This window comes from Corvus kubaryi, unplaced genomic scaffold (assembly GCF_017639235.1).
Source record: "Corvus kubaryi isolate FWS band 111438036 unplaced genomic scaffold, C.kubaryi_AGA036_p1.0 66, whole genome shotgun sequence".
Classification (NCBI taxonomy): domain Eukaryota; kingdom Metazoa; phylum Chordata; class Aves; order Passeriformes; family Corvidae; genus Corvus; species Corvus kubaryi.
The window spans coordinates 27,015,393-27,041,886 of record NW_024582054.1 but is presented as its reverse complement, the minus strand read 5'-3'; the positions used below and the strand labels follow the sequence as shown (position 1 = coordinate 27,041,886).

Here is a 26,494-nt window from a genome sequence, read left to right as displayed (position 1 = left end):
TACTTAACTGTAGACCTTTTTAATTCACTAGCTGTTTGGTTTTTTTCAGTAAGACTGTAGAAAAACGGTGAGGCAAAAACTTTGTTCAGCAGTTGGAATTTTGGCTTTCTAGACTATATCTTAACTAAGAATCAACATGCTACACCAGCTGTTTTGGTGGTGGTGGTCTGGTTTTATTCCAGTCATAACTAATTGCACATTGTACTAGGGGAATGCTACTGAAGTAGCACAACACAAGTAGTGAGGTCAAGGTGGATTCTAGGACAGCCTGACCAAGCTCATTTAGAGCAAAGGCCATCAGACTCATTTGAAAGATGGTTTGTTTCTGTATAGTTGTGTGTAAGGATCTCTGCTGTGGTAGACAAGTTGAATGCATCTCTGTTGTGCAGCTCTTGGAATCTTGGTTAGGGATGAAGAAAGACTTCTGTAACCATCCAGTTCATCTCTAAGGAGACAAAACAATATTTCTCACCTCATTGGCAGCACTTTTCAGCATAATAATGACTTAGACTTGTGTCTGAAGTGTTTAGCCAGAACAGCAAAGGAGGGTCTCCAAGGGAAATAATGAGGTTGCTTTGCAGGTGCATATAAGGCATGGTGGACAACAGTGAGGAAACCATAAAACCACCTGTTAATATTAAGCACATGGAGAGTAGAAACAGGTGTAAAGGGCCAATTTGACATAAATTTCTTGATAGAGAGTGAAAAATGATAAGAAAGAAGATTGCACTTCCCAATGGGGAAGTGAAGACAAATAAATTGTGCTTATCAGGACTGACACAGAAAGGCAACTGGGTCAAGGCTGCAGGCATGAAGGGTGATTTTTGTTGTGGTAGTTGACACGAGTGAAAAAGGCACACCAGTGAAAAGCTGGGAAACCTTTATTTGCAAGTTTGCAAACTGAGAGCATTAGCTGGACCACTTTATGGAAAAAACACCTTTCTCTGTTTTACATATCGTACAGGAAAAGTAGAGATAGATCTGAGACACAAGACTGAGGTTTGTGTCAGAGATGTCTATATTACAGCTCAGGGTGATGGGTGTGTTATGATGAATGAAATCTAGGGAATCATTGGTGAAACATGGCTAAGGACTGTGTTACAGCCTTGTGGAACTTGAATTGACAGCTAGGCATTCATAAGAGTCAATCGAAGTTGCCAACATTTCAGTTTCCTTAGCAGGAGATCAGGTCTAGATAGATAAAACTGTCATCTCTCTGAACGATGTCTATTGAAATTTTTGCAGGTGACATTATTCAGCTGTAGAAAGAGGTGAGATAACAAGCAAGGAAAATGGTCTTGTAGATTTATCTCTACTTCCACCTCCTTGAGAACTGCAGGGATGATAAAATACGTCCTTTAAATAATACAGGAAGTATGCTTTGAAGAGGGAATGGATCAAGGGGAGACGCCATACTAAGAGGAGTATGTGCAACTATTAGGCAAGGACCTGTGGGACAGAAGTTTTGGGTAGAGTACTGTTTCCAAATCTGTCCTAGGAGGAGGTCATCTGTAAGCTGAGAAATGAGATGACAGTTTTGAAGGCAGGTTGGAAGGTTTGCTGTAGCTTATTTGGTACGGAAAAGACATGAAATTGTGAAAGCTGGAATCAAACCATTGGTTTTGTAGCAGGAGCCATAGAGGAGAGTAACAGGTAATACCTATGTGTGTGGTGAGAAGGATGAAGTGTAAGGTTTGGAGCTTGATGTTTATGGTGCAAAAAATACATGATTTAGAATCCCTGAGGTGATTTGCTCATGAATGTTAGGCTGATCCTGTTGTGTGACATTGTGTTCACATATTAAAAGCTGTGAATTGGGAGACGATCAAAGAAATGCTACAGTGGTTATGATCACATTTTTACAAGATGGGTTTTATTTAGTTGCTCCTATTTAGAAGTCAATTTAAAATGAGAAAGGATTTATCAGTTCCTTTGTGTCCTAATCTTTGGCTAGGAATGTTTTTTTCTTGTAACTTGTTTACTTCAGTGGGTATACTTGGGTATTTCACATGTATGCTTCACTTGTGTTTTTCAGCAGCAAATTTCCAGGCTCCATCAATGCTAATTTGTATTTTATCACTATGTAATACCTCTGATTCTTATCCATTTCCACCACAAAAATTAATAGCTATGATACTGCCTTGAAAATCTAATATTGCAATATATTAATAATGTGCAATATTTTGAGTCTTCCTGTGTATGTTTCAGGATATTTGTTTTGCAGCACAGTGTTTCAGTTCCTTTAGTATTGCTCAGACAACCTGTTAAAAATAAGTCCTTACTTAATCAAATTTCCTTGAGGAGTGTTACAGCAATAGTTGGCTGTGGCACCTTGCTTCCTCATTAGTGAGATACCTTTCCCTGGGCTGAAACTGTGACACCCAGCTTTGTAGAAGACGATACTGATGCCCTCTGAGCTGAGGGAGTCAAGTGGTGTGGTTGAGGTACAGCAAACTTTATCCTGGTGTTGCCAAGGGGACTGTGAGTTTGTGTAGTGCTTGAGATTGGAATTTATGGAGAAGTGACTGAGATAAATAGGGTAACTCACACCTACAAGGCTTTTCTTCCTCTTTTGGTCCGTCTGCAGAAGCAGATACATAATCTTGAAGACATGAAACAAGTTTTCTGGGCCAGTGTGACTTTTACAGCAATAAGGAAATAAAAACTTGGAAACTATGTAAAATCACATGATGTTAAGACATTTTATATATCCTTTCATATCAAGAATATAGGTCTTTAATGCAAATGTTGAGGCTGTAAAGTCAGGGTCTTTTTGTATTCTCAAAAAGTTTCAGGAGCTTGGGTTTTATTTTGAAACTACTATCAAGTGTTATGGGAAAACTGTTCAGAATACTGGCACTAATAACTTCATTAAACTGGTGTCGTTTAATTTAAGTTACTTAATTTACTTACATATTGCATGTTCTTTAAATTTAAGTGCAGAGGGAAAAAGAGGAAGAAATATGTTTTCTGTTACCCCTGTGGCTAAAAGAACTATGGGGTTTAAATGGTGGTAAGGCAAACTCTAGCTAGACTTCAAGAAACTTCCTCTTGCAACAGGAATCCTGGATTTCTGGGGTGGATGGCATAGGGAAGTGGTGGAATTTCCATCATGAAAGGCTTTTCAGAACAGGTTAGACAAGCATCTCTGCAGAATAATACAGGTATAGTTTATCCTGCCTGAGGCCAAGAGACTGCATTAGATGACCTCTTAAGGTTTCTTCTAATCCTGTTGGTTTATGTTCATGTATGTGACCCTTTCTTCTTAAATATGAGGTCAAATTCCACTAGTAGATTCCACATCAGGTACTTGGTATATAACCACAGTCACTGAATACTGAGACTGTCTGAATCTTCTGTTGGGGGAACAATAATGTTTTGAGCTGCTTACAGTAGGTGGTTACAGGCACTTTCATTATTATCTGTTGGCTGTATCCTGTAGCTTCCTCCACCTTGTATTACAGCTTTTACTATGGCTTCCTTTATGCTGCTGTTGGAAAAACTCAGGCCTGAATTCTGGTATATTTTCAGTTCTGTTTGACTGCTTCTTGTGTTGATGTGTAGGTACTTGAATACTTCAGGACACAGCATGCAAACTTGGCAGGTTAAGGGAGAGTAGAAACCTGGACTGAAATAACCTGGAGGACTGCTGAGACTGAGAGCTTGAAGCCTGGGCTTTCTTGGAATTTGTCCTGTGTCTGTTTCTAAAGCAGACTGCTCTCACTCATTATCTAGCTGTTATTAATGTCAGTCTCCAGTCTGGCTGATGTATGTGTCCCACAGATAAAAGTATTATGAATGTTCTTAAGAGTTGCCTATGCAAATTGGAGCACAACTTTTATTTACCTGAAGAGTGCTTATTTAATGAAGAGCTGTTATTAGGTTCAATATGTGACACCACATTTTATTTATGGGAAAGATCTGGAAGAACTTTAATTGCAAGCAAAGTTATTAATTTTATCATGTTATTTAGGGCCATTTATTGTTATGGTATTTTTTGCCTTCTAAAATACGATGTTCTCTCTTTTCCTTCCCCATGAGTTTACAGAACAGTGTTGTGACTACAGATGGGAATTAAGGTGCAGAGAGAATGGATAAAATTATTCATTTAATTTTAAGCAGGAGCTTGGGGTCAGGTGTCTTTCAGAGGATTTAGTGCATTTTAGGAATATTTGTCTTTGAGTACATCCTGAAGCTTGTGGTTACTCTGCCAAAGTGTGCATTTATTTTCAACATTTAAATGCTATGATTTCAAGCATCTAACATAGCTGAAACTTGTTCCTTTCCTCTCAGCCTTATTTTCAGACAGAACTAAAGCACTTCAACTCAAGCTTTTATAAAAAAAAAATTGTCAATTCAATGTACTGTCAAAAAAAATGAACACAAAGGACTAAATCTTTGTTAAAGTTACAGGAGACTGAAAACTACTTTGGAACATAGTAGGCATACATTTCCATTTACAGAGGGGAAAAAAATTACCCGTAATCTTATTTTTGTCCTTTTTTTAATATTCTGCTATTTTTCTTTTTATTTCTTTCAGATGATATTAACTGTGTTTCTGAGCAACAATGAACAGATTCTGACAGAAGTTCCAATTACACCAGAAACAACCTGTCGCGATGTGGTGGAGTTTTGCAAAGAGCCTGGAGAAGGAAGCTGCCATCTGGCTGAAGTATGGCGTGGAAATGGTAAGTAAAATGTTAACTGGAAATGGATTTTAATATGTGCACCAATTATAAAAAAAGAGTGAATTCTCAATACTAATTATTTCAATTACATATTGTACTCTGATTTTTTTCTTCTAGTAGTCTAGTAATTCTTGACACTTTTTTCTTTTCTGTTTTATTCCTCAGTCTGAAGCATTTGATAAAATGCATATGTAAGGTCTGTTAGTGTTCTGTATTTCTGTTTTTTTAATAGGATGGGAGGGTATTTAAATGACAGTAGGGAATCTCAGGATGAGATCTCAGTCAGTGGGTGCAGATCACCACCTGCATTCTTTCCAGTCCTATTTCTTCACTGTTAGCATGTGAACACAAACTGAAATTTAAGAAAGGGTATAGACTTTTTTTTTTCTTTCTGTGTCATGAGCAGCAGATGTTCTGCAGACAGCATTATGCCAGAATGGAACATAGTTAGTATCTCTAGCCTATTCGTGAACATTTCCTCTCAAAGATTTGTCAGCCCCTCTTGGGGCAGGTAGCAGTGTCCATATCCTATTTGTGTTGCAATTATTATTTAACAGAATAGTGAGGCAGGTAGTTTTTTTCAGGAATGTGTCAAAGTGCATGCATGGTGGATTCTGTTTTTAAATGGATTCTTGCAATTGCATGTAGTACAAACCTTATTAAACAAAGTTTATCAGTGTATGGATCTAAGTAGAATTGGTGGATGGATGAGGATAACAGACATGTTCATAGAATCGTAGAATAGGACCATGGAATGGTTTGGGTTGGGAGGGACCTGACAGATCATCTAGTTCCAATCCCCCCTTCTTATCTCTTAGTATTTAAAGTGACCCCTGTTTAATGTAATTTCTTCTGTATAAAGACTGATGAGGTCATAACTGGATACTGAATTCTTAAATTTTGCATTGAGGTGTTTTATTTTGATTGGGGCCTTTTTGCCAGGCAGACACAATGGGTATTATTCAGATGCCTTTGGAACTTTTACATATTGGCAATCTAGAATATTTTCCTCCTAGGAAAACTATGCCTCATCTTTTTCTAAACTGTTCTAAGACTTTGTAAAAGGAAAAGGTACCTCAAGAAGTTCTTTCCTACCTGGATGGAAACTCATAGTTTAGGCAAGAGTGAACAGGGGAAAGGTTAAGAATTGTACGCCTGCAATTCTAGGAATACAAAGTCAGTATATGCTTAGTTAGAAACTTGTCTTTAAGGATAGAACTTGAAGAAGGGTTAAAACTTTTTCAAATTGGAAATTTGGATTATGGAGTCTATGATGCCAAGTGCATCATAGACTTCTAAAATGGATCTGCAGACTTTATGACACTCCAATCTTCCTAATATTTTCCAATCACTCATTTGTGAAAGTGTAACATACATGGTATTATTTATTCTTCTGCTTTCACAATACTTTTGAAGGTGTACTTCTGAAAAAGGTGTAGGAAAGAATGTTGTCAACTAGCTTCAAAGGGTGACTGGAAACTGGAAAAGTGATCTACATCATCTTCCTGGAGCACTTACACCTTGCAAACCTTGGACCTTAGAAGCACAGGTTTTCTGTGATAAAATATTTTCTCAATCTTAAATGTTATCTGGGGGTATAATACTTTATTTCTCAAAGTGTAAGATATCTAAAGATAAAAGCTTCTATAAAGTGGGAAATCGAATTTATCCAGGAAGTTGCGATGCAGGCACTAAGACTAAACTTTGGGCATCTACCCTGAGAGTTACCTGTCTTTGATCCCAGTAAAGTCAGTGGAGATCTGGATATTACTGTGAATAGAAAAAAAGGAGATTACTGATTTCAGCTGGTTGTTTTCTTTTAATTTTGAGCACTGGAGCTCACCCAGTTTTCTGAAGTGGAGATCTTCATACAGACACTTAGGTGTAGGAGCAGAGGCCTGCCCAGAGCCCATTGTTAGCGCCGAGATTCTGGTAAAACTCGCATGAAGGTGTTTTCACAAAGGTGGCTTTGCTTTCTGAATTCCCAATATGATAACTCTGTAGCTCTATTCCACTGAAAGTGTAGAATAGAAAATAGTGGAGAGAATGAAAGAAAAAATAGAACACTCATGTACTTTTTTTGGTCTTTCAAAAAGGCCTGTAGTGTCAGCAAAAAAGGTATCCTGCACCCCAAACTCTGGTTTTAAGGTTCTCTGACAGGAATTTCAGCACAAACATTTATTTTGTTGTTCTTAAATACAGGATACAAAATCTGCAACCTCAGCTTCTTGACCCAAAGTCTAGGGCACATAGATGTCTCAGTGGAACGACGTGGGCAAAATGTGATAATTTTTCCTTCTGCTGCTTCTGAGAGCTAAACTGAACTCTTTCCACTGAAGTTTTTAAAAATAATTTTGTCTGGAGTAGAGATCTGATGTAGAAAACAAGAGTCTGAACAGTTAAATGCGACAGTTAAAACAAAAAACTTTAAACCATGGTTCTGAGTGGGAAGTGTGAGGCAATTTGCAATAAAACTGCTGCATGTTGTGCCAGTGAAAAAGCATATTTTATCTGTTCTGTTACACTGTCTCTGATCCCTCACCCTTATCCTCAAGAGTTCCGCAAGTGTTCTTTCCGAGGACATTTTGGAAAGTAAAATTCAAAACAAAAGTTAATACAGAAAATCATGGGCTGAAAAAACACATTACATTTCGTCATACACCAGAAGTGGTCTATTTTCCTGACAGTCTCTCCATGTGGCACAGATGACAAATTGCACCTCTCTCCATAAGAGAGTGCTGTCTACCTGGGCTCTTGTGAATGTGCTTAACTCCTCTGCTCTACAGGTAGCCACAGTTTCTTTTAGGTAGCCCGACTGAATAATATATGTCCATTCAAATTCAGAGCATTGGGACTTGTGGACTGTAATCTTATTATCAGGTACAAATAACAGTTTGCATGCCTAAAAGCCTTTCTAATTTCTATTGCTCTAAGAAAATACTGTCTCTTTTAATAGCGTTCCTGTTTTGAATGTGTATGTACAAGTAAATGAGAAACACTTCATTTTATTTTTAGAGGATGAGAGACCATTTTTCTTCCAGAAAAATGTTACTAAAATCCAAAAATTATGTAAGATTTCTACAGTGCAGAAGATGACAGTATCTTAGCTGTTGGAAAATACATTGGTTTATTTATTATTGTAGCTTTTATCTGTTTGCTTTTGTGTTTCTTGAGATGAGTAGTAGTTGAAAAAGTCAGTAGCATTTGTGCCTGATATATTGGACTTTGTACCACCTTGCGCTTTGTCAGTTTGAAGCTTCCTCTTTTTGCAAGGATTTCTCATGCCATAACAGGAGAAGAAACCAGAATGTTCTTCTTCATTCCGCTGTTACTGCAAATAGCAGTCAGTAAGGAGGGTAAAAGACAGGTCTGATGCCAGGAACTTGTAATATGTTTAAAGAGACAATTGATTCCAACCTTTAAATCCACCCAGTACGAATTATCCAGTTCATTTACACCTGGAATGCCCTTCAGCAATTGGTTATAACTGGTATTCCTCAATGTGATGGTAACACAGGAGGCAAGAGAGTGTGAAAGAAATGGTTTCTTACTTGGAGTGTACTTCTGCAAACCTGAGCAGGGAAAGACTCAGTCCAGATCTCACAGCGAACTCCCCTAAGGAGATAATCTATTACTTTTTATTCTGGGTTCATGTAGAGGAGGCATAAATATGTTTATTACACATAGCAGGATCCTTGAAGTCAGGAAAAAAATAGATTTTGAAGACTGAAACTTACTTTTAAGTCGTGGATTTGTAGCTCCACCAGAAGGATTTTTTAACTCTTTTCTGAAACATGGGTGCAGTATTTGTGTTTCAGATTCACAGGGTGTTTTGTTTTGGAATCCTTAAAAGTAGCCTATCCTCAAAACTTCTACTTAAAAGGAAAGGAGTATAGCTCATTTCTCAAAAATCTTTTAGAATCTTGAGCCAACTTAAAATCTAAGGCAGTTTTTTCAGATAAGTATGAATATATGCATTTATCATGGTTTTCTGCTTTATTACTCATGAAAACAAATGTTCTCTAGATCATGTTTGATGTGTTAAAGTATAAGGATCCAACCTTTTTATTATTACTCTACACCTATTCTCCTCGTAACCTTTTCTTCCTGCTCTCAGAATGCTCTGTCCTATTTAAACTCCTAAAAAAATTAAAATTGAAGTTTGAAATAGTTTTGAGAAACCAATTACTGAGAAATATTTCTGAAGCTATAACAACTGGGAAAAATTTAACTGTAGCATTTATCTTTGTTTTGTTTTCATTTTTGTTCTTAAAGAACAGGGATTTTCAGAAAATATCTCTTTGTACTATTATACTGCAAATATAAGATCATGCTTTCTTCTTGCAGTTCTTGTAGACTTAAAGGATTTAAACTGAGGGAAGCAATGGGAATTTCAGTTCTCATCATGTCTTAAGTGTTAATGTCCATTTTTCTTCCTTTGTTTCTTGAATTTGTTTCATGTAGTACAGAATGGTTAGTGCTGCTCCATATTTCTTTTCTTTGTTTCAGTGATGTTGATGATGCTGTTACTACTTCAACCTGTTTTCTGTCTACATTAGGATAACATCCCAAACTGGTTTTGTGAAAGAACTGCTAAACTAGTAGAAAATGTCTTTGCCATTTCTTTCCATTGTCATGTCTGAAAAATATTAGTCTTAATTATTGAAGGTGCATTATGTAAATGAAACCTCTTACTTTGACTAGCTCCTGGGATCAGGGCCTTACTTTTAATGGGAGACCAGCTTAACCAGGAGGGAAGCTGCAGCTACTCCTCACCATTCCAGAATTAGCCCTGCCCTGTTCTAGTGGGGCTTACCTGGCAATTTTTCTGTTCGAGAGAAATTCCTAAAGATTCATATCTTGTGTCCTAAAATTGCTGAACTAAACCACTTAAATATTTTTACATTCAGTGATCTTTAGAAGACTCATGCTGCAATTTTAGTGGATATGCTTCAAAGCACTTGAAACCTTACTTTACTTTAGGAGTTGAAAAACCTGAAAATCATGTTTTTAAAATACCTTTTCAAGAACTGAGTAGTAATAAGCCACTGACCTGATTCTTGTGTGCTTAAACATTATTGACAATGTTTCTGGGACGCTACTTGAGGAACAGGAAGAAGTTAAGAAAATGATTTATTTTTCTAATGCAATTGTTGTGTTTTGGTTTAGGGGGGGTGGTTTGTTGGTTTGGTTTTTTTTGGAGTTTGTTTTGTGTCTTCTTCTTTTTTTTTTTTTTTTTTTTTTTCTTTTTTTCTTCAGAAAGATAAGTAACCAGTCACCTGATGAATATGATTAGCTTGTGGTTTAAATGACCCTTCCCTACTGAAAGCAGCTAGATCTAACTGTGGCTAAATTATGTTAATCACATACCTATTTGACATGACATATTTTGACAAAACAGTTTATTGTATTAAATGCATTGTGAAACAATTGATAAAAATGTATTGTTTAAGCACTGCAGTTAAGTATCCCAAGAGTATCAAGACATGTACGTCTATGTAGCTGGTAATGCATATAAATTTAGGTAAATTTTATTACATAAAGGTATATTTGTGATTTGGTTTTCCCAAGCTTTCCCCAAGATTTCTCTTAAATCTTTGTATCATTTTGTCTTCTCATGTCAAATGGGTGAAGTATGAAATGGATAACAAATTGTTAGTGGTGCTTTTCCTGGTAGGAGATAATGTGGTTTAGGTTTTGAAGGCCAAAAGCATTTTGCTTTTAACAACAAAGTATAGTATATAATATAATTTTATTCTGGTTAGAAGATGTAATTTGGTACTTATTATTAAATCTTAAAATGGAAATTTTATTATCTTAGTAAAAACATCTGGTAATAAATGCAAGTGTAATTATGGAAACAGGGAAAAACTTGTCTTCTTAAATGTATTTCCATTTTGAAATACTAAATATATAGTGTGCAGCCTCCTACTAATATTTTTTTTGATCAGTTTAGAAGAATTAATTACTCTATGAGAATGTCTTCTGTTTTCTTGGGGAAAAGCAAAGAGACTGACTGTTGCATAGAAGTTAGTCTTTATTTGTTCAAAGAGTTGCCAGTAATTTCACAGATACTGGAAGTTAGTGTCTAGCAAAGCGTATTAGAGTGGGAGTACCTGCTCAAGTGCTTAGGAGATGAAATGTCAATAGAATGATAAGGCTTTTAGTCTGAGTGGAAATCCAGAGGCTCAAACTGAATGAATCGTTTTAATAATAGAACAGATTGCCCATCTGGTGGTGATGGGGAGCAAAGTTGCTATTTCCTAAGTTAGGGTTCCTGAACACTGGTATGGTTTTGCAAGCTGGTTCTGTAGTGCTGTGTTACAGTAACAGGCCAGCTTTTAACACCATCCATCCAATGTCTGCTGGTGCCTGTTTTTTAGACTTCATGTAAGACAAAATACATTGGATATATTGAATTGCTACCAAAAAGGACATTCTGATCATTAATAAAAGTTTTGTATAACCCTGCTTGATTTTGAGGAGTTGTGATGAGGTTTTTTGGTCTGGTACTTTCAGAGCGGCCCATACCCTTTGACCACATGATGTATGACCACCTACAGAAGTGGGGGCCCCGCAGGGAAGAGGTGAAATTTTTTCTTCGTCATGAAGAGTCACCAGCTGAAAACAATGAACAGAGTAAGTATATTTATCCTGTAGTGCTGTTACTGAAACAGATTTAAAAGATTTCTGAAATGAGTTTTGCTTTCAGTTCATTCAGTGAACTTCAGTGGTTATATGTAATACAACTTCCTTATACCTAAGCCATTTTGAACCTTCCTCAGGGGCACCTTTATTCTTGTTCTCCAATTCTCTTCTTTAGAATAATTTCTGCTGGTCTGTTGAGTAATAGCAAAATCCATTTGTATTTTGCTTAATTTGGATCCAAAAAAGTTGGTGGATATTAGAGACTTATAGTTTTTTCTTATTGAGAGAAAGTCCCTACATTTTGAGTGGGTGAAATGGTTCTTTTTGACCTCCTGTTCTTTCAGTTGCACAGAGAAAGACTCGGTAAATTCCTTTGCCTCCTTTAAAAACTCAAATCTGCCAGACATCACTGGCAGAGGTTTCAGTGCCTTTACTTTCTCAGAACTTCATGAAGGTATATTTAATAGTGGTGATAATTTACATCCTGAAAAATTGCTGGTCTGCTTGGTTCTATAGGAGAAGCCTTTATATGAAACAGTGCCCTATGAAGTGGGCTTTCTTAAAAGTCTGTATTAAAAAAATAGAAGTGTTTTAGTTTTCTGAACTTACTGGTGTAGACTGTACTTAATCTATGAGAGAGTTTTGAGGCTGTGCATTATAGACTTAATGGCTGTCAGACTGTCTGAAGGACGGGAAAGGTGTCTCGGTGAGGTGTGTTTGCATGCCCAGATTATCCTGACTCATTCATCTAATCTGACTACTTTTAACAACAGGATTTCAAGTCTCTGCTGAGTCCTTCCTGCTTTCAGCTGAGGTTTCTTCTCTTATTTTTAAGTGGTTCCTGCTTGTTTTGAATGCAGAAGTAGCAGACCCAAAAATGTGTGAGGGAATTTTGTATTAATTAGGTACTTCGTAAAATAGCCAGCTATCCTTTGGGCAATACAAATATAAAGTATGTTAAGAAATTTAAGATACACCTAAAGCCAAAGAATTTCAGTGTACAAGGAAAGCATTGTTTCTGAACCATGCATGCAATGCTTTTTAATTCGTCATTGATCTATGGATCAATTTGTAGATTAAAGTTGTTTATAAGTTAGAAATTAGAAAAGCTTCCTCTACTAATACTAATTTGTAGTATTCAGTTGAAGCTACTGCTTCTCATGGGCACAAATTATAAAACTTGAGTACATTGCCCTTCAGGACATCTTTGCCCAAAGAGAAGTTAGGAAAATAGAGCTGCATGTCTGTACTTTTAACTGAGGAAGTCTGTGAAGTAAAAGCTTTATTTCTGCTGATTCACTGCTTATAAAAAGTAACTTCAGTAAGAAAGAGTTGGAACTAGCAGAATAAAAACCCACAGGTAAAAGTTTCATACAAATTCTTGAACAGAATTCTCAGAACATTGAAGAACAGACTCAAGACTGAAAACTATTTGTTTTGAAAACTGAACTTTGCACTAAGAGTGATACTTTACTTTTAGGTGGACGTCAAGCCCAAAATCAAAGAAATGGCATAAATATACCTGTGGAGAAACGTACAGAGAATGGGGTATGTAATAAATCCTAAAGGTTTGGATCAACACCACTCAAATACTTTGTGTTTTAAAAATTATTACTTTTCTAGGTGTATAATGATGGGAACTGGGGAAAAGATACATTGATCTTGGCTTTGTTTTGATTTTGTTAGAAAGTGAATGGTACAACGTGTCTTTTTCATCAACTACTCTGAATTTTCTGTCTAGAAAGAAATTATGTCATACAAGAAGCCCCAGAGTCTTATTAATTCATGTTCTAATCTGTTTTATTCATTCTGTGTGAAGTAAAACCAAGCCACATTATTCTTTCACATTTGTATTGCCTGTCCACATGTCTTTTCTTTGATTTATCTCACTGGGACTGATTCATGACATTCCCTTATATGTTGAAACATGAGGATATATCTGTGGATCGGGATGTTTTCAGATGCTGGTAGAAGAGCTTACATACCCCTCAGAGCCATCTTTTTATACTGTTTTTATGCACTTGATTAATTTCTACCTGTGGAGTTTTTTAAACTAGTATATTACTAGGTTTCTAATTTAAAATACAAATTACATACCATAGGCCACCTGTGACTCCTGGCTTGAACATTTTCTCTTTTACACATAAAACATAGTATATCTCTTTCAAAACTGCCATGCCTTTAAAACCTCCTACTCCTGAGCTGAAACTCTCCTTGCTGTTTTCTCGTCTCATCCTCAACACTAATGAAGATTCTGCAAAGCATAGTCTGTTCTCATTTGCTCAGGACCATTCTGGTGCCTTTACCAGGATACTCTAGCTATAGTTGGCTATTTTTAAACATTTTCAAATTTCAATAAAAACATTTGACCTCACCAATTCATAGTTATATTGTCTCTATGAAGCACTGTCACTTTACAAATGTGCATATGGCTCTTTCTCAGAGTAAAATAATACTTGAAGTTTAGAAGCAAACAAATCAGTTTTTTCAAGCCGAGAAGTCTTAAATGAGAAAAACCCCCTAAAATGTTAAAAGTAATTGTGCAGATTCAACAATTTTGTGCTTGTGTACTGCCTGATAATTATCTAAAATTCACACACACTCCCATGTAGCAACAGAGTTGTTCAGTCAGTTTTCAGCTCCCTTTGCAGCTTGTTTTGTGTATGGCATGTGGACCTAGGGGAAGGAATTTTTTCCCCTATTCAAACCAGTTAATCATGTATTGCTTTCTACGTTCCTTTTCTGTAGAGAGCACTGGCTGATATACTGTGCTGCATGGATCCGTTTATCCAGCTGCCATTGTCATATTGACAATGTAGTGAGATCATGGTGCTTAAAAGTGCTGGGGGAACATAACTCTTTCATGACCTCCCCTGATCTGCTCCTCCATGTGGGTTGTAGCTCATATACTACATTTGAGATATACTATATTTGGAAATTAGGACTGGCATGCCTTAAAATCTCACTTCTTGGCAGGGCTAAGCTTTATGATAGCATGGCTCTGTACTGATTTGAATTTGCTGTGATTTTTTTATAGGTAAAGCTTAGACTTGGTAACTTGAGTACCATTGTTATCTTCATGCCATTCAGTACATATTTTTTTTCTTTTTTTAAATCCCGAAAGTTGGCCACAAAATTAAAATTTGTTAGGGAACTGATCACTTTAAAAAGGACTTTTACCAGGTTTAGGAAAGTGTATTAAATAACAGGTTTATTAAAATAGACTAAAACCTGAAGGTGTTACAGTAATGTGAAACTGTAGTGGGTTTTATGCTAAAAATGGTACAAATTAGGTTTTGGAAGTGTTTAAAACTAAGATTTTCAATTGTGCTAAGTTTTAAATTAGAGGGGGAGGGGGGGAAAAAGAGGTGGCTTCAGGATCAAGGATTTAATCAGCTTACACTTACGTAATGCATTAGGCTTATTCATTGTTGCTGGCATGCTGAATGTTAGACTGGCCCTAAAATCAACACAAACCAATGGAACATTGAAGACAGCTCAAATCTTACCAAATACTCTGCATTCAGGTATATTTTTATTATGTGTGCTGCTTTAATGATGAAATAGTTGATTTTTTGCTTAATGTCGGGTAGAGCTGTAAGTTCGACATGCATAGAAAACTTTAAGATGAATGTTAGTTTTACTGATTGAACGAATAGTCTCGGAAAAATTCTGGACAATCTGTCCAATTAAATTTAGATAATTCTATTAACTGGCATTTTGTCATATGCAGTAAGATTTTTTTTTGGTTGTTGTTCTTTGAAACTATATGTGCTTGATCAGCAATTATTTAAATAATGGTTAGCTTAAAATCACATTATGTAAATGATTAAATTTAATTAGACTATCTTTCAAGTTAAAAATAGAATAGGCTAAGTCACTTTGAGCAGTGAAACATGCATTGTTGTAAAAAGAATACTTACCTGTAACTATTCATCTGAGAGCTTTGCATTCTGCATAACAAAGTCTAAAGGAAAACTCTGTGAGGTTTTGTGAATTGACAAGTGCTCTTATTCTGGAGGTGACCTTTTGGGGTTTGCTTTTGTTTACAACTTTTTTTCTTGGAAGTGGAATTATGCCGTAATCGGGACCTGATCCCTTTCAGTACACAAAGGTATAGATGCGTGAAGATCAGACTTACGTAACTAAACATTTCCTTTCGCCAGGGAGATTGGACAGTGTCTCAGGAGGGATTCTCTTCTCTGAGAACAGCTGCCTCTTCTTCCTCTTCCTTTTTTTTGCTTGTGTGACTGAGCCAGTGGATCTGAATGCAAGTTGTAACAAGGGGAATTCTAAATAAATATGGGGAAAACAATGTTTTATCATTGAGAGTAACAGACATTGGAACAGACTGTTCAGAGTCTGTGGAATTTTGATCTAGCTGAATAAAGTTCTGAGCAGTCTGAACTGCTCCAATCAGGGCATACTGAACCAGATGACTCCTAGAGACTCCTTTCTGCCTGAATCATTCTTTGATTCTGTGATTGGTGACTGTGAAACAGTGGTCATCCAAGTGCTGGGTCTTGTTTGCTTCCAGATGTCCTAGCATGATCCAAGCATCATTCCATAGCAGCAGCAGCAGTCTGTGAACAGTGAGGCAGAGCAAATATAGGTGAAACCACTGGGGGTCAGTGGCAGACAGGGGAGGGACTGGGGAGCCCCATCCCGGTGCAGCTGCCAGCCCTCGATAGGAGACGTGGATCAGATGTTGCTCTCCCAGAAAGAGCACTGACTAGATGATGACAGTTGTCCAGATGAAATTTCTTGAAGATCAAGAAACAGGAAAACAGATGTAGCTCAGGGGGAAAAAACAATGTGGTACAGGAACATGCCAGAAGTCAAATGTATTGGACTGAATAAAAGTAGATTAGTGTAATGAAAACAGTGTGTATATGAAGAAATACTCATTTGCTGTAGTTGCTTATATATAAAATAATATTATTTAAATAAAAATTATTTTATTCACTATCATTTACTTGAGGAGCGTAAAATGTCAGTTTGTGGTCTCCTGTGCCATTTTCTTTTTAACTTACTTTTGCTGTTTCAAAAATTGCTCCTTCGATTTAGAGAGAGTAATATCAATAAGCTTTTTTCCTAATGGATGTTGACTGAAGTCTTTGCCAAGAAGTACAAAGTGGAACCTCATTTTATCTCACTACAGAATTTGTGTTAACATTAGTGTAAAAGAAATTTGTGTAGAGGAAAAGATCTTCACCATCATCCCAAACTGGAGACATGCACTCCTGCAAATTTTCTTAGTCTTGAAGCTGTGACCAGTAGATGACGTTGAGTGTTAAAGTTTTGTGCTGATTCAATAACAGAACTCATCTTCACTATTTCTGTAAAAGTGTCTCAAATCAGGCTTTTAGCAAAAATTACAACAGGTAGTCCAGCTGTTTTAGTATCCCTTACACTGAGGGAATTCTTACGGAAGTTCCATTAACAGTCGCTTCTGCATACGTGTATACACAAGGCAGATTTTCATAGTACTGATTTAATTTCAGAGAGTGTATGCTTGCTGATAGAGGGTAGATACCCTCTGATGCAGTCTCTGTATTCCACTCCATCATGACAGCAGTAAAGCTACGCTGCTTTTGAGTGCCTGTGGTGTGACTTGTCCCATTCTGTGGTTAGAGATTAGATGGATTTACAAGTGGTGCCAAAATCCTTGAATAGAATTATATGTTGTTCATTAGTTTTAACCATTTGATTCATGTTAGTGTGACCAGATAAAAAGGCATTAAACATCTAATGTACATTTTGTCGTGGGGGGACATTTACAAGTATTCTTGCAACAGACAAAATAATTAAAAGGTTTCCTTAACCTGTCAGGCAAAGATACAACAAAATCTAATTGTGAGGAAAAAAGGCAAACAAGTCAGATGCTTAACAGAAGTAATAAACTCAGATGAAAAATACATTATATGTACTTGCTTGAAGTTTCTCATTTAAACTATTGAAGGATAAAGAGCTTAGTCTGGATAGAAGTTGTTCTTCAAAGCTCAGCTGCAAATTCAATTTAATATAACCCTGTAAGTATTAAGCACTCTGTTTATAACATTGAACGATGTGCTTGGAAAGGGCTGCCATTCATATAAGACAGGTTTTAGTCAAATTTGTTTGAAATGAACAAAAAACTACGTCACTCTTGAAATCTCGATTCAGGGGTCTCATAGCAAAGTCAAAGCAAAGTAATTCCATTAAAAGATGATTTTAAACAATTTAGGCATAAAGAATTCTAACAGTTTGCAGGAAAGTATTTTTTTCTGAAGCAATATTTATACAAGCTTCTTGGAACATTTTGACCTTCTAGTAAAAGAGTAATTAAATCAGATTCAAATTTTCCCAGTTTTCTGCTGAAACTTTCTCTGTTGTTTTTGTTAGAGACAAAAAGTTATTTTATCTGCCACTCCTGCTGTCAGAGGTGTTCCCTCATGTAAGACATAGATTCTGGAAATTGTTTACCTGTCAGAGAGGGGAGCCTTGCTGTCCCTACAGCAGCCTTCTGCACCATCTCCTAGTTCAGTTCCTAGGTCAGAGTTAATGGAGTTTGGATTCTCCACAGACTGGTAACAGTTCTTAAAGTCTGTCTGAAGCATTTTCCAGACAGCTGGCAGTATGTTGCTCTTGAAAAAAATAGAAAAACTAATCCAACTAAAGGATTTAAGGGAAAAAAATTAAATTAGGAAGCAGAAAAAAATATTACAGTATAAAGCTAATTTTAATACATACAAATAGCTTTTGAATTCTTGCTGGACTAGAAATCCAAGTCTTTTCACCTCAGTAAAGGATAGTTATGTAGGGGATAATAGTTTGTAGTGTCTCTACAAGACTTTCTGTGATCCCACAGAAAGAATTTCTGTGAAACTGTAGGGAATTCAAATGCTCTTGACCTCTTATCTCCCTCTGAGGCCTCTTTTTATGAGAATAATTTCATCAGTTTCATTGCACTTACTTAGTGATTATTTTCCTGTTACAATTTTAATTATGATAGCATTAGTTTATGACTAATACTCACTTTTAACATCTGACTTAATTTGGTTTGAGGAATCTAAGGATTGTTTGACTAGTTGGGACCAGGAAACATTCTTGGAACCTACTTGGAACATTGTCAAAGAACTGTTTTCCTCTGTCTTCTCCATATATTTACATAAATTTTAATCTCTGTCAGTCTAGATGCCAGATATCTATCTAGATGGCCATGGATATGAGAGTCACAGTATACAGACTTGTGTTATACAGACATTTACACATACTCACTCGGCAGTGTACAGATTTTGTAGTTCTGCTGTTCTTCTGGGCATCAGAGAGAGTTCTGTCCAACAAGTTATAGGCACTGAATATGTGGTTTCCTAGTCCATGACAACCACCAGATGGGTTCCCATTTTGCAAAGGAGAAAATACCTAAACTGCACCACTTACTGTATCTCTACCTCTAGTTCCTGTTTTTACAGGTCTAGCTTTGCTTTTCCTCACTCATGGCTTTGCAGTTTTACAGCAATACTTGGTTGCAGATATCCATGGGACAGGGAGGAGAAGTCTGTATGTTTGTTCAACCCCTAACTATGGTATTTATTTTCCTATGTTTGTGTTGTGGACATGGAGCAATACAATTCACTCTTTAACCTAGATTTCTAACTAAATGAAGCATTTGAAGAATTGCTTCCAGTTGTCACTGCACATAGAAATCCTGAGCTGCTTGGCCCTTATATAAAGTTAGAACAATTTAGAATGAGTGTTTCAGCTGACGTATAACATTACACACATTAACTCATAAAGTAAACGTTACTGAAAGACTTGTTGTTTTTCTGAAGTGTTGCTGTGCAGCCCTTACACCTGGACTGTAAACTTCAATGCCCTTTGTCACAGCTGTATCCTTTTGCAGTCACATTAGTATCATTTTTAGTTAAGCCAAATATTTTAATATCCAGTTATTTTAAGGAAGATGGGACTTGTCCTTTCCTTTATTTCTGTAGATCTTTACAGGAGACAGGTTATGAAATTCACTGCATGGCTCCGAGAGGTTAAATGTGGAAGTTTGAGAGTTTGGACTGTTGCTCTGTCTCTGAGTGGCTTTCAGTTCAGAGCAGGACACACTACTGCTCCATGCAATGCCAGCTATTCATTTTCAGTCCACCTTTCGAGCTCTGTCTTTTATGTAGCTGTGTTGTTTGCAGATCAGTATTTTCTCTCATCTTTTCCATGGTCTCTGTGGTGTTTCTTATGCAGTGCTGCTGTGGCCTCCTTTCTCTGATGCACCTTTCCATGTTCACTGACTTGTTCATTCACTTTCCTGTCCATCTCGCCTCTGGACACCAGGCATACCTATTTCCCACCTGCATGTTTTTCCCAGGCGAGTGAACCTTTCCATTTCTCTGTTGTTTCTGCAGCTGCCTCCAGATCTAATTGTTGTTAAGTTTGTTCCCCCTGCAGTCTTCCTCAGATCAAAGCTGAGAGAAATGAAAGTCCCTCTAGCTAATTTAGGAGCAAGGGAGTTGAGCTTGTTCTTCTTCTCGTATTCCTAGTGGAGGATCTTACTCTACAGCTCATACCTTTACTCGCTTGCTAAAAATAAGCCTGTTCTTTATTCAGCTGGATTAGTCACTGTATTGTGCTTGGACATAGAGTTCTTCAGTGTCCTTATGGAGACCCATTTGGCTGGATCTCTTGTGTAAGTGCACTGAATCATGCTCAAATTATTTTCTTGAAAGAAGGAAGAGAGGGTGAACTTGCATGTCATTCCTGAGTTTGACAAGGTAAATTACAGCTTTCTGTGTTTTGGGGTTTTATCTTCTACAATATCCTGATTTGTAGATACATAAGAAATTGTTAATGGGGTTTAGTATTTTCTGTAATGTTTAATATTTAAAAACCCTTAGGTCTAGGTTTTGGCTTGTTCCAGTCTTCTCTGGCTTGCAGATTCTTGATTTATACTATTGCACACATGCTTTAGCTTTATTGGTGGCTCATGTATTCATCTTGTTGCATGCAAGATTTAAGAAAAAGCTGAATTATGTAGGAAAAGCAAATAGCACTGGAAAGGTTATTTGCATAAGATTGTGGTATCTATTCTGACAGTACTGTTTACCTTTTATTTTAGGCAGTCTCTGTTAATAAAGAAACTCTGTTAAGTTTCAGGTGGTATGGTTTGCTGTCACTTTAACCAGTAAAATTACATACAAAACCCAATGATTTTCCTGATCTCTTTGGTATTCAGTTTTGGCCCAGCATTGTTAATGCTACAGAAATACAAAGGAACAAATAATCCTTGTGTTTTTAAAGCTAAATTGTCTATATTCTTACATTTTCAGTTTAACCTGATAACTGCAAAAGAACTGTGTATTGCTCGACATTTTCCATTGAATATGAAAAGTGCAATGAATCAAGCTGATTATAGTTGACAGCTGGCTTGATCTTGCCATGATTAGGTCTTTTACTGCTGGCAAAATCCACTCGCCTTTTCCGTTAGCTGATTGCTGATGAATGCAGAGAGACAGCTTTTCATATCGATAAAGAGTTCAGGGAAACCTTTATCCCATATAGAGTAGGATTAAAAGGCATCCTACCTACTATTGATTGCACTGAGCCAAAAAACCATGCAGGAACTTGTAAGATGTGCAGGGTTGTTGATTTGGCTTGTTCACAACAAGCTGTTAAACCAGTAGTGTAGACAGAAAATAGCGGAAAGATGGAGCTGAAGCGTGTTGAAGCATCGCAAAGGTTTACAGCTGACGGGCAGTGCTGCGAAATAAAGATGTGCTCTCTTGCAATTACATGGGAAAATAGTGAACAGGTAATTAATTACTTTTCAAAATTTGTTAGTTTTACACTTTGGTGGACATGTTATTTAAGTACTGTGTAGCTTTTGAACTCTTAATTTAAGTGATTGTGGGTTTAGTTGTCACATGACCGGAATGCATACCAGCTCAGGTTTTGTAATTCCTTATCTCTGAATTGAAATTCTTAGTTAATCAGATTTTCTTACATGCATTTGCTATCCTTCTTAGATTTTAAGACCTTATCAAAAGCTTGTTACTTCCTAATGTCATGGTCCACTTTTGCTTTTGACAGTTTGGTTTTGTGGGAAGTCTTACACTAAGGTCACAACGTATCTTTCAGTTACAGGATACTTATTTTCAGTGCTTTTGTGTTTTAGAAATGTTTTATTATACTGTTCTCATATGAACAATATTACATCAGTACAGAAAAACTTCATATTGAAACAATTACTTAAGGGAAGAATAAGCACAAAATTGGTGCTAAACATGTCATTCAGACTAATGATAAGTGCATCTTAATCACCTTTAGCAATCCTATCAGAATAAGCTGTTGCTTTTAGAAAAGACCCAGAAAAATATAGTTCTAAGGCTATTTCTAAAGGATCTAGACAGTGTATTTTCAACGTGTATTGTAACTTGTCTATTACTCAAAATCACTATGAGTGAAAGGATTGCGGTTGTGAAAAGGTCTGAGATTTTGTGCATAACTGATATTTCAACAAGAATGCGTTATCTCTTTTAAGATCCTTTTTTTAGGAGTATGAGGTTGATGTTTTAATTAAAATCAGCTACTGGGTATTTTAGCCAACACTAAAATTAATATAAACATGCTTAAGATTTTTGTGGCTGTTTAAAAGTGGCTGCAAGGACAAGGAAGAAAGTACTGCTTTAAATAAGCAAGTTTCAGATGCTACTTTCCTAGAAGTAATTTAGAAGCAGTCTATTTCAGATGTAGCAGATGTTCAATATATGCTTAAATCCATTTCTAATTTTGAAAACCTATTTTAGCATTGTTTTAATTTTTGTTAAGTTCTGCCTTTTCTTAGCTGTTCTGCTTAAAATAGCAGCCTTACTAAGAAAGTAATACGGGAAAACAAGAAATCTGGAGTCTGTAGCTTATACTGAGTAGACTTTAAACATTTTGTTTAAAGTGAGTGACTCAACCATCAGCAAGTTGGAGGAATTACTAACAAGATAGTATAGATTGAGAGAGGTTAAGATTTTTATCAACTGTAGATAATGTGACATTTTTCAGCAAGCTGTGATGCAGTTGAAGCAACTTTATTGTAAGAAACTGTTAGTGTATTTATTTGCATGATACAATAATATTTTATAATAGCATTTGGAAGTAAAATTACCTGATTCTGTTTGTGATGGTAATTTCAGGATTATTTTATTATCATGAGATAGCACACACTAGGTAGAGTTTTCTTTATTCCCACTATTCTGGGTATCTTTTCTGGGTATAATTAGCTTGTTCATTTCCATTAAGCTAAAAAAAGGCACGTGCTATTGTCATTGGATTCTTTAAAATGGATTTCTGCTATCGGCATGTTTCTGACCCAATTAAAAAAATGCAAGGCTGAGCTGTGGATAAAGCCACTAAACTGGAAATAATGTCATCCATGTCAAGATCAGCAAAAACTCTATTTCAGTTTAAATAAAAACAGATGCTTTCTTTTGTCTTTTTTATAGCATTACACATGAGTTTAGATGAAGGATTTTCAAGTTATCTTTGTTGAGCATGTCACTAAGATCAGGTTTTATGGAAAATGTGGTCAAAAATCTATTAAAATTCTTGAATTTGATGATACATAGGGTCAGTATATTTCAGAAATGTACAGAGGTCAGAATCACTAATCTTCAGCAGATGCTCCATCTCCTTTATAGACCTCAGAGAGCATAAGGAGGTCACGTACTTTTCACCTATCTGATGCAGGACTGGCATAATAAACTCAGATCATCTGTTTTCCTCATCACTACTGAGATGCCAAGGACAGGCACCAAAAGTGTGTGTAGGATATTCTCACTAGCAACCCTTAAAGCTTTGTTGCCACATGGGCTTTTCAGAGCATCCCCCAAACTTACGTTATTTTGAATGCAGCATAAGGCAAAGATGGTGCACGTCTGGGTTTCTGCTGCTCATGTCCACATTAGCATTGGAGAATTAGGAAGTCTTTTGGTAGGTTCAGCAGGAAAAGCAAGCTGTTCCTTTCTTTCCTGCCCTGGCAGTTTGGAGTTCTTCAGCCAGAGTTGCTGTTCCTTTGCTGTAAATGCTGCACAGGGGAGGAAATGTGCGGATGGCCCACAGTGGTGACAGCTCCGTGGTTTGGGGAGGCTGAGAATTGTCAGAGCCCTGATCCCAGTCTGAATTCACTGGCTGGAGAGCACTCTAACTGACCCCTTTTCATTTTATGGTTGTCATTCTGCTTTGTTCTGGGAAAATGCTTGTTTATATAACACACTTCACTCCCTTTTTGCCCACATGCTCGTATACCTAGTTCCAGACCTGTCAGTTCTGTTTGTCATGTAGCTCTGTAGATTTCTGGGGTTTGACAGCTCTGCAAAGGTAAACCTCTAGTCTGGAGATGAGTTTTGTATTCCCTTCTGTGCCCTAGGAAGTACTAGCAACTTAAAACTGCTATGGATCATGGAAAGCTGAGTCTTTCACTATGTGTAGTAAAACCAAAGTATTTACTTTGCATTTCCATGTAGCCATTTTAAGCCTTCTCAGGAGCAACTTGCAGCATCTTTCTAGCCTCTGCAGTCCTCTCCTATTAGGGTAGTGAAGATGTTTTCTTTTTGCCATGGCAAAACTGTGTCTCTCTGTAATGAATCCCACGTGGGGGGGCATAAGTTCTTTCATGAGCTCAAAGTTGTCTTGGATTTTTTTCTCTCTGTTGCAGTTTCTGCCTCTAATAGTACTGTGGTGTTGGGGGGAGGTTGGGGTTTTGGTTTGGTGATGGGTGTGTGTACCCCCCCAGCCTTTGATATACTGGTGTTGTCCCTGTTTGGATAAAGAGAGTTTCTTTCACATTTTTTCTCCTTGAGGATATGGTTACTTTTACCATCATAAGAAGGGAGGGTGGAGGACTTCAGAGAAAGTTTTGTTTTGGTTTTTATTTAGTTTGGCTATAAAGGTCATGTGGCCAAAATGTTCCTTATCTGTACAACAGTTTTAGAGTGGCAGCTTATATAAAGAATAAACAGTGTAGCTGGGCTGCAAGGTGGGGTATCTGCTGCATTATCTTCAGTAGCTGCTCTGTATTGACTTTTTAATAAATAGATGGTTGAAAGTAGTGGGATACAAGAAAAAACACTATGGGTTGCCCTTTTGATGGCCAAAGTCAGAACCAGCCCTTCTGGGCTCCACAGTAGAAGCTAAGGCACAGACTTTCTTGACTCTCTGCATCCTGGTTGTTCACATTTTAAGTTACATTGACCTTGGCAATTGGTGCTTTAACCTCAGATTCATTTCTGACTGTGACAAGAGAGGAACAAAGTGGTGGAACAAAGTACAAGAAGAGAAGTAAAATGAGGGAGTAAGGATAGAGGTGATAGGGGTGAATGACAGGAAGAAGAGTAGAAAATACGTGAGAGTTCTTAGTACATGATTGAGTGGACCGGAATATGCACAGGAGAAGGTGGAGCTTGGCCAGTTTCAGGATGCTTGAGTGACTTGAACCTGTGGTTCCTCGTGCAGGGTTTTGGGAAGGGAACTTCAGAAGATTTGTGTGGGAGATGGGTGTGAACTGAAAAGAAGGAAGAAATAGATAAGGGAAGTTAATGACATGGTGCTTCTTGCAAACCTAGAAAAAGATCCGAAGAGATAGTATGCAGGAAATTATTAGTAAGTTCTTGTACTACTCTGCTTTTCTTTTTCAATTAATTGGTTACGTTATGCTTTACACTGGCTGGCTGAGTGGCTGGGTGTTGCTGAACCAAAGCAGGAGACTGCCAATCCTTATGGTGGCCCATAAAGCTTTTGAATATTTGGTTTTTCCTTTAAAGCTTTTTTGAAATCATAACAGTCTCAGGTGTGTATTTAGTGTATGTTTCATTATCATTTTTAAAATAACTGTTCTTACTAGTGCAAACTTAGAAAATTATCAAAAATAAATATCTTCATGGGTTAAGCATGGAGGCAAAAAAATTCATAAAATCAGACCACATCCCAATTACCATCTTTTAAAAAATGATCTATTCAAAAGGTTGGTCTCATGGGGTTTTTATTTTAATATTGACATAATTAGATTCCTCTTAAAAGAGAGTTTTCTATTGGGAGTAAAGGCAAAAAACCACTGGAATCTGCCCTTATTGCTTCTATCCCTTGACTACAGTACATCGTGCTCGTCAAAGAAATATTTTGAATTCAGGTGCAATTTTTCATTTACCGTTGCGAGTTGTCAATGAGTAAGCCATTCATAATAGCCCAGAAGTATGTAGTCTGAGGAGCTCGTGATCTTCAACAGCATAGAAAGGAAGGAGGAATGAGAAAATAAATTTTCAGAGTGACAAGACTAATATGTAGAAATAAATATTAAAGGAAATTCATTTCCTTAATTAAATGCCTAAGGTATGATTTGTTTTGAGACTGCTTGTAAACTGGTTCCCAAACGATTTAATTACTACTGTACTATTCATCTCACCTATCTCAAAAATATTAATCATCAAATGGTAAAATATTAGCTTGTAATAGGAGGGTGATGTCAGAAGCTGAAACTCAAGTTCATTACAAATTCTATCTTTCATCATGCCCTTTTAAAGTGCATGTTAAATAACATAAATACAATTTTTTTAAGATCCCTGTCAATATTAAGAAATTGGTGAATATAGGTGTAAATTATTCTTATCTATATGAGACATACATAATACTTCTTCAGTGCCTAATAATGCAGTGTTTGCTCTATGGCATTTCATTTAGGAGTTCATCCCTGTGTAAATGCTGCTGTGAATCAATGAAAAAAAATTTACAATTCAGCAAAACTGTCTGCTTTGATGTATCACCATGTAGCAAATGAATCTGTGGAATCTGGAGGAGTAGGTATTTGTAGTGGCTTTTTAGTACCTCCTTCAGAAGTCAGTTCTGTAGGGGAGGTCTGTTTCCCTTGCTGCAGGAGAAAGGAGGAGGTCTGGACCTTAAATGTGATAGGCTCGTGTTTGTTATGAGAGGTGAGTGTCTTGACTTCGTGGATGGAATTAAAGAAATGAAAATGCAGCGCTGTCTTTGCCTGGCATAGCCTGAGGTTTTGGAGAAGGGCTGAGATGGACTTTTTTTGGGGCGGTGTTTGCATATAGATTATTGCAAGCAGACTTAACTAATATGAAGTGCTCTAAACTTAATTGATTTAACTAGATCTAGACAAGAGAAGGATTCAG

The 26,494-nt window shown here is 36.8% G+C and overlaps 1 protein-coding gene across 10 annotated transcripts in view; it reads left to right on the top strand.

The window, feature by feature from the left end:
* PPP1R13B (protein phosphatase 1 regulatory subunit 13B) overlaps positions 1-26,494 on the top strand; it is a 69,011-nt gene that overhangs the window by 20,780 nt on the left and 21,737 nt on the right. For 7 of the 10 annotated variants that reach the window (XM_042048242.1, XM_042048243.1, XM_042048241.1 and 4 more), the window contains exons 2-4: positions 4,541-4,688; positions 11,208-11,327; positions 12,817-12,884. In XM_042048242.1, coding sequence (XP_041904176.1) covers positions 4,541-4,688; positions 11,208-11,327; positions 12,817-12,884 — 336 coding nt within the window. Of the gene's footprint in view, positions 1-4,540; positions 4,689-11,207; positions 11,328-12,816; positions 12,885-14,769; positions 14,864-21,009; positions 21,130-26,267; positions 26,288-26,494 lie in introns of those variants that run through there. The other 3 variants (XM_042048247.1, XM_042048246.1, XM_042048248.1) reach the window with 3 other exon arrangements.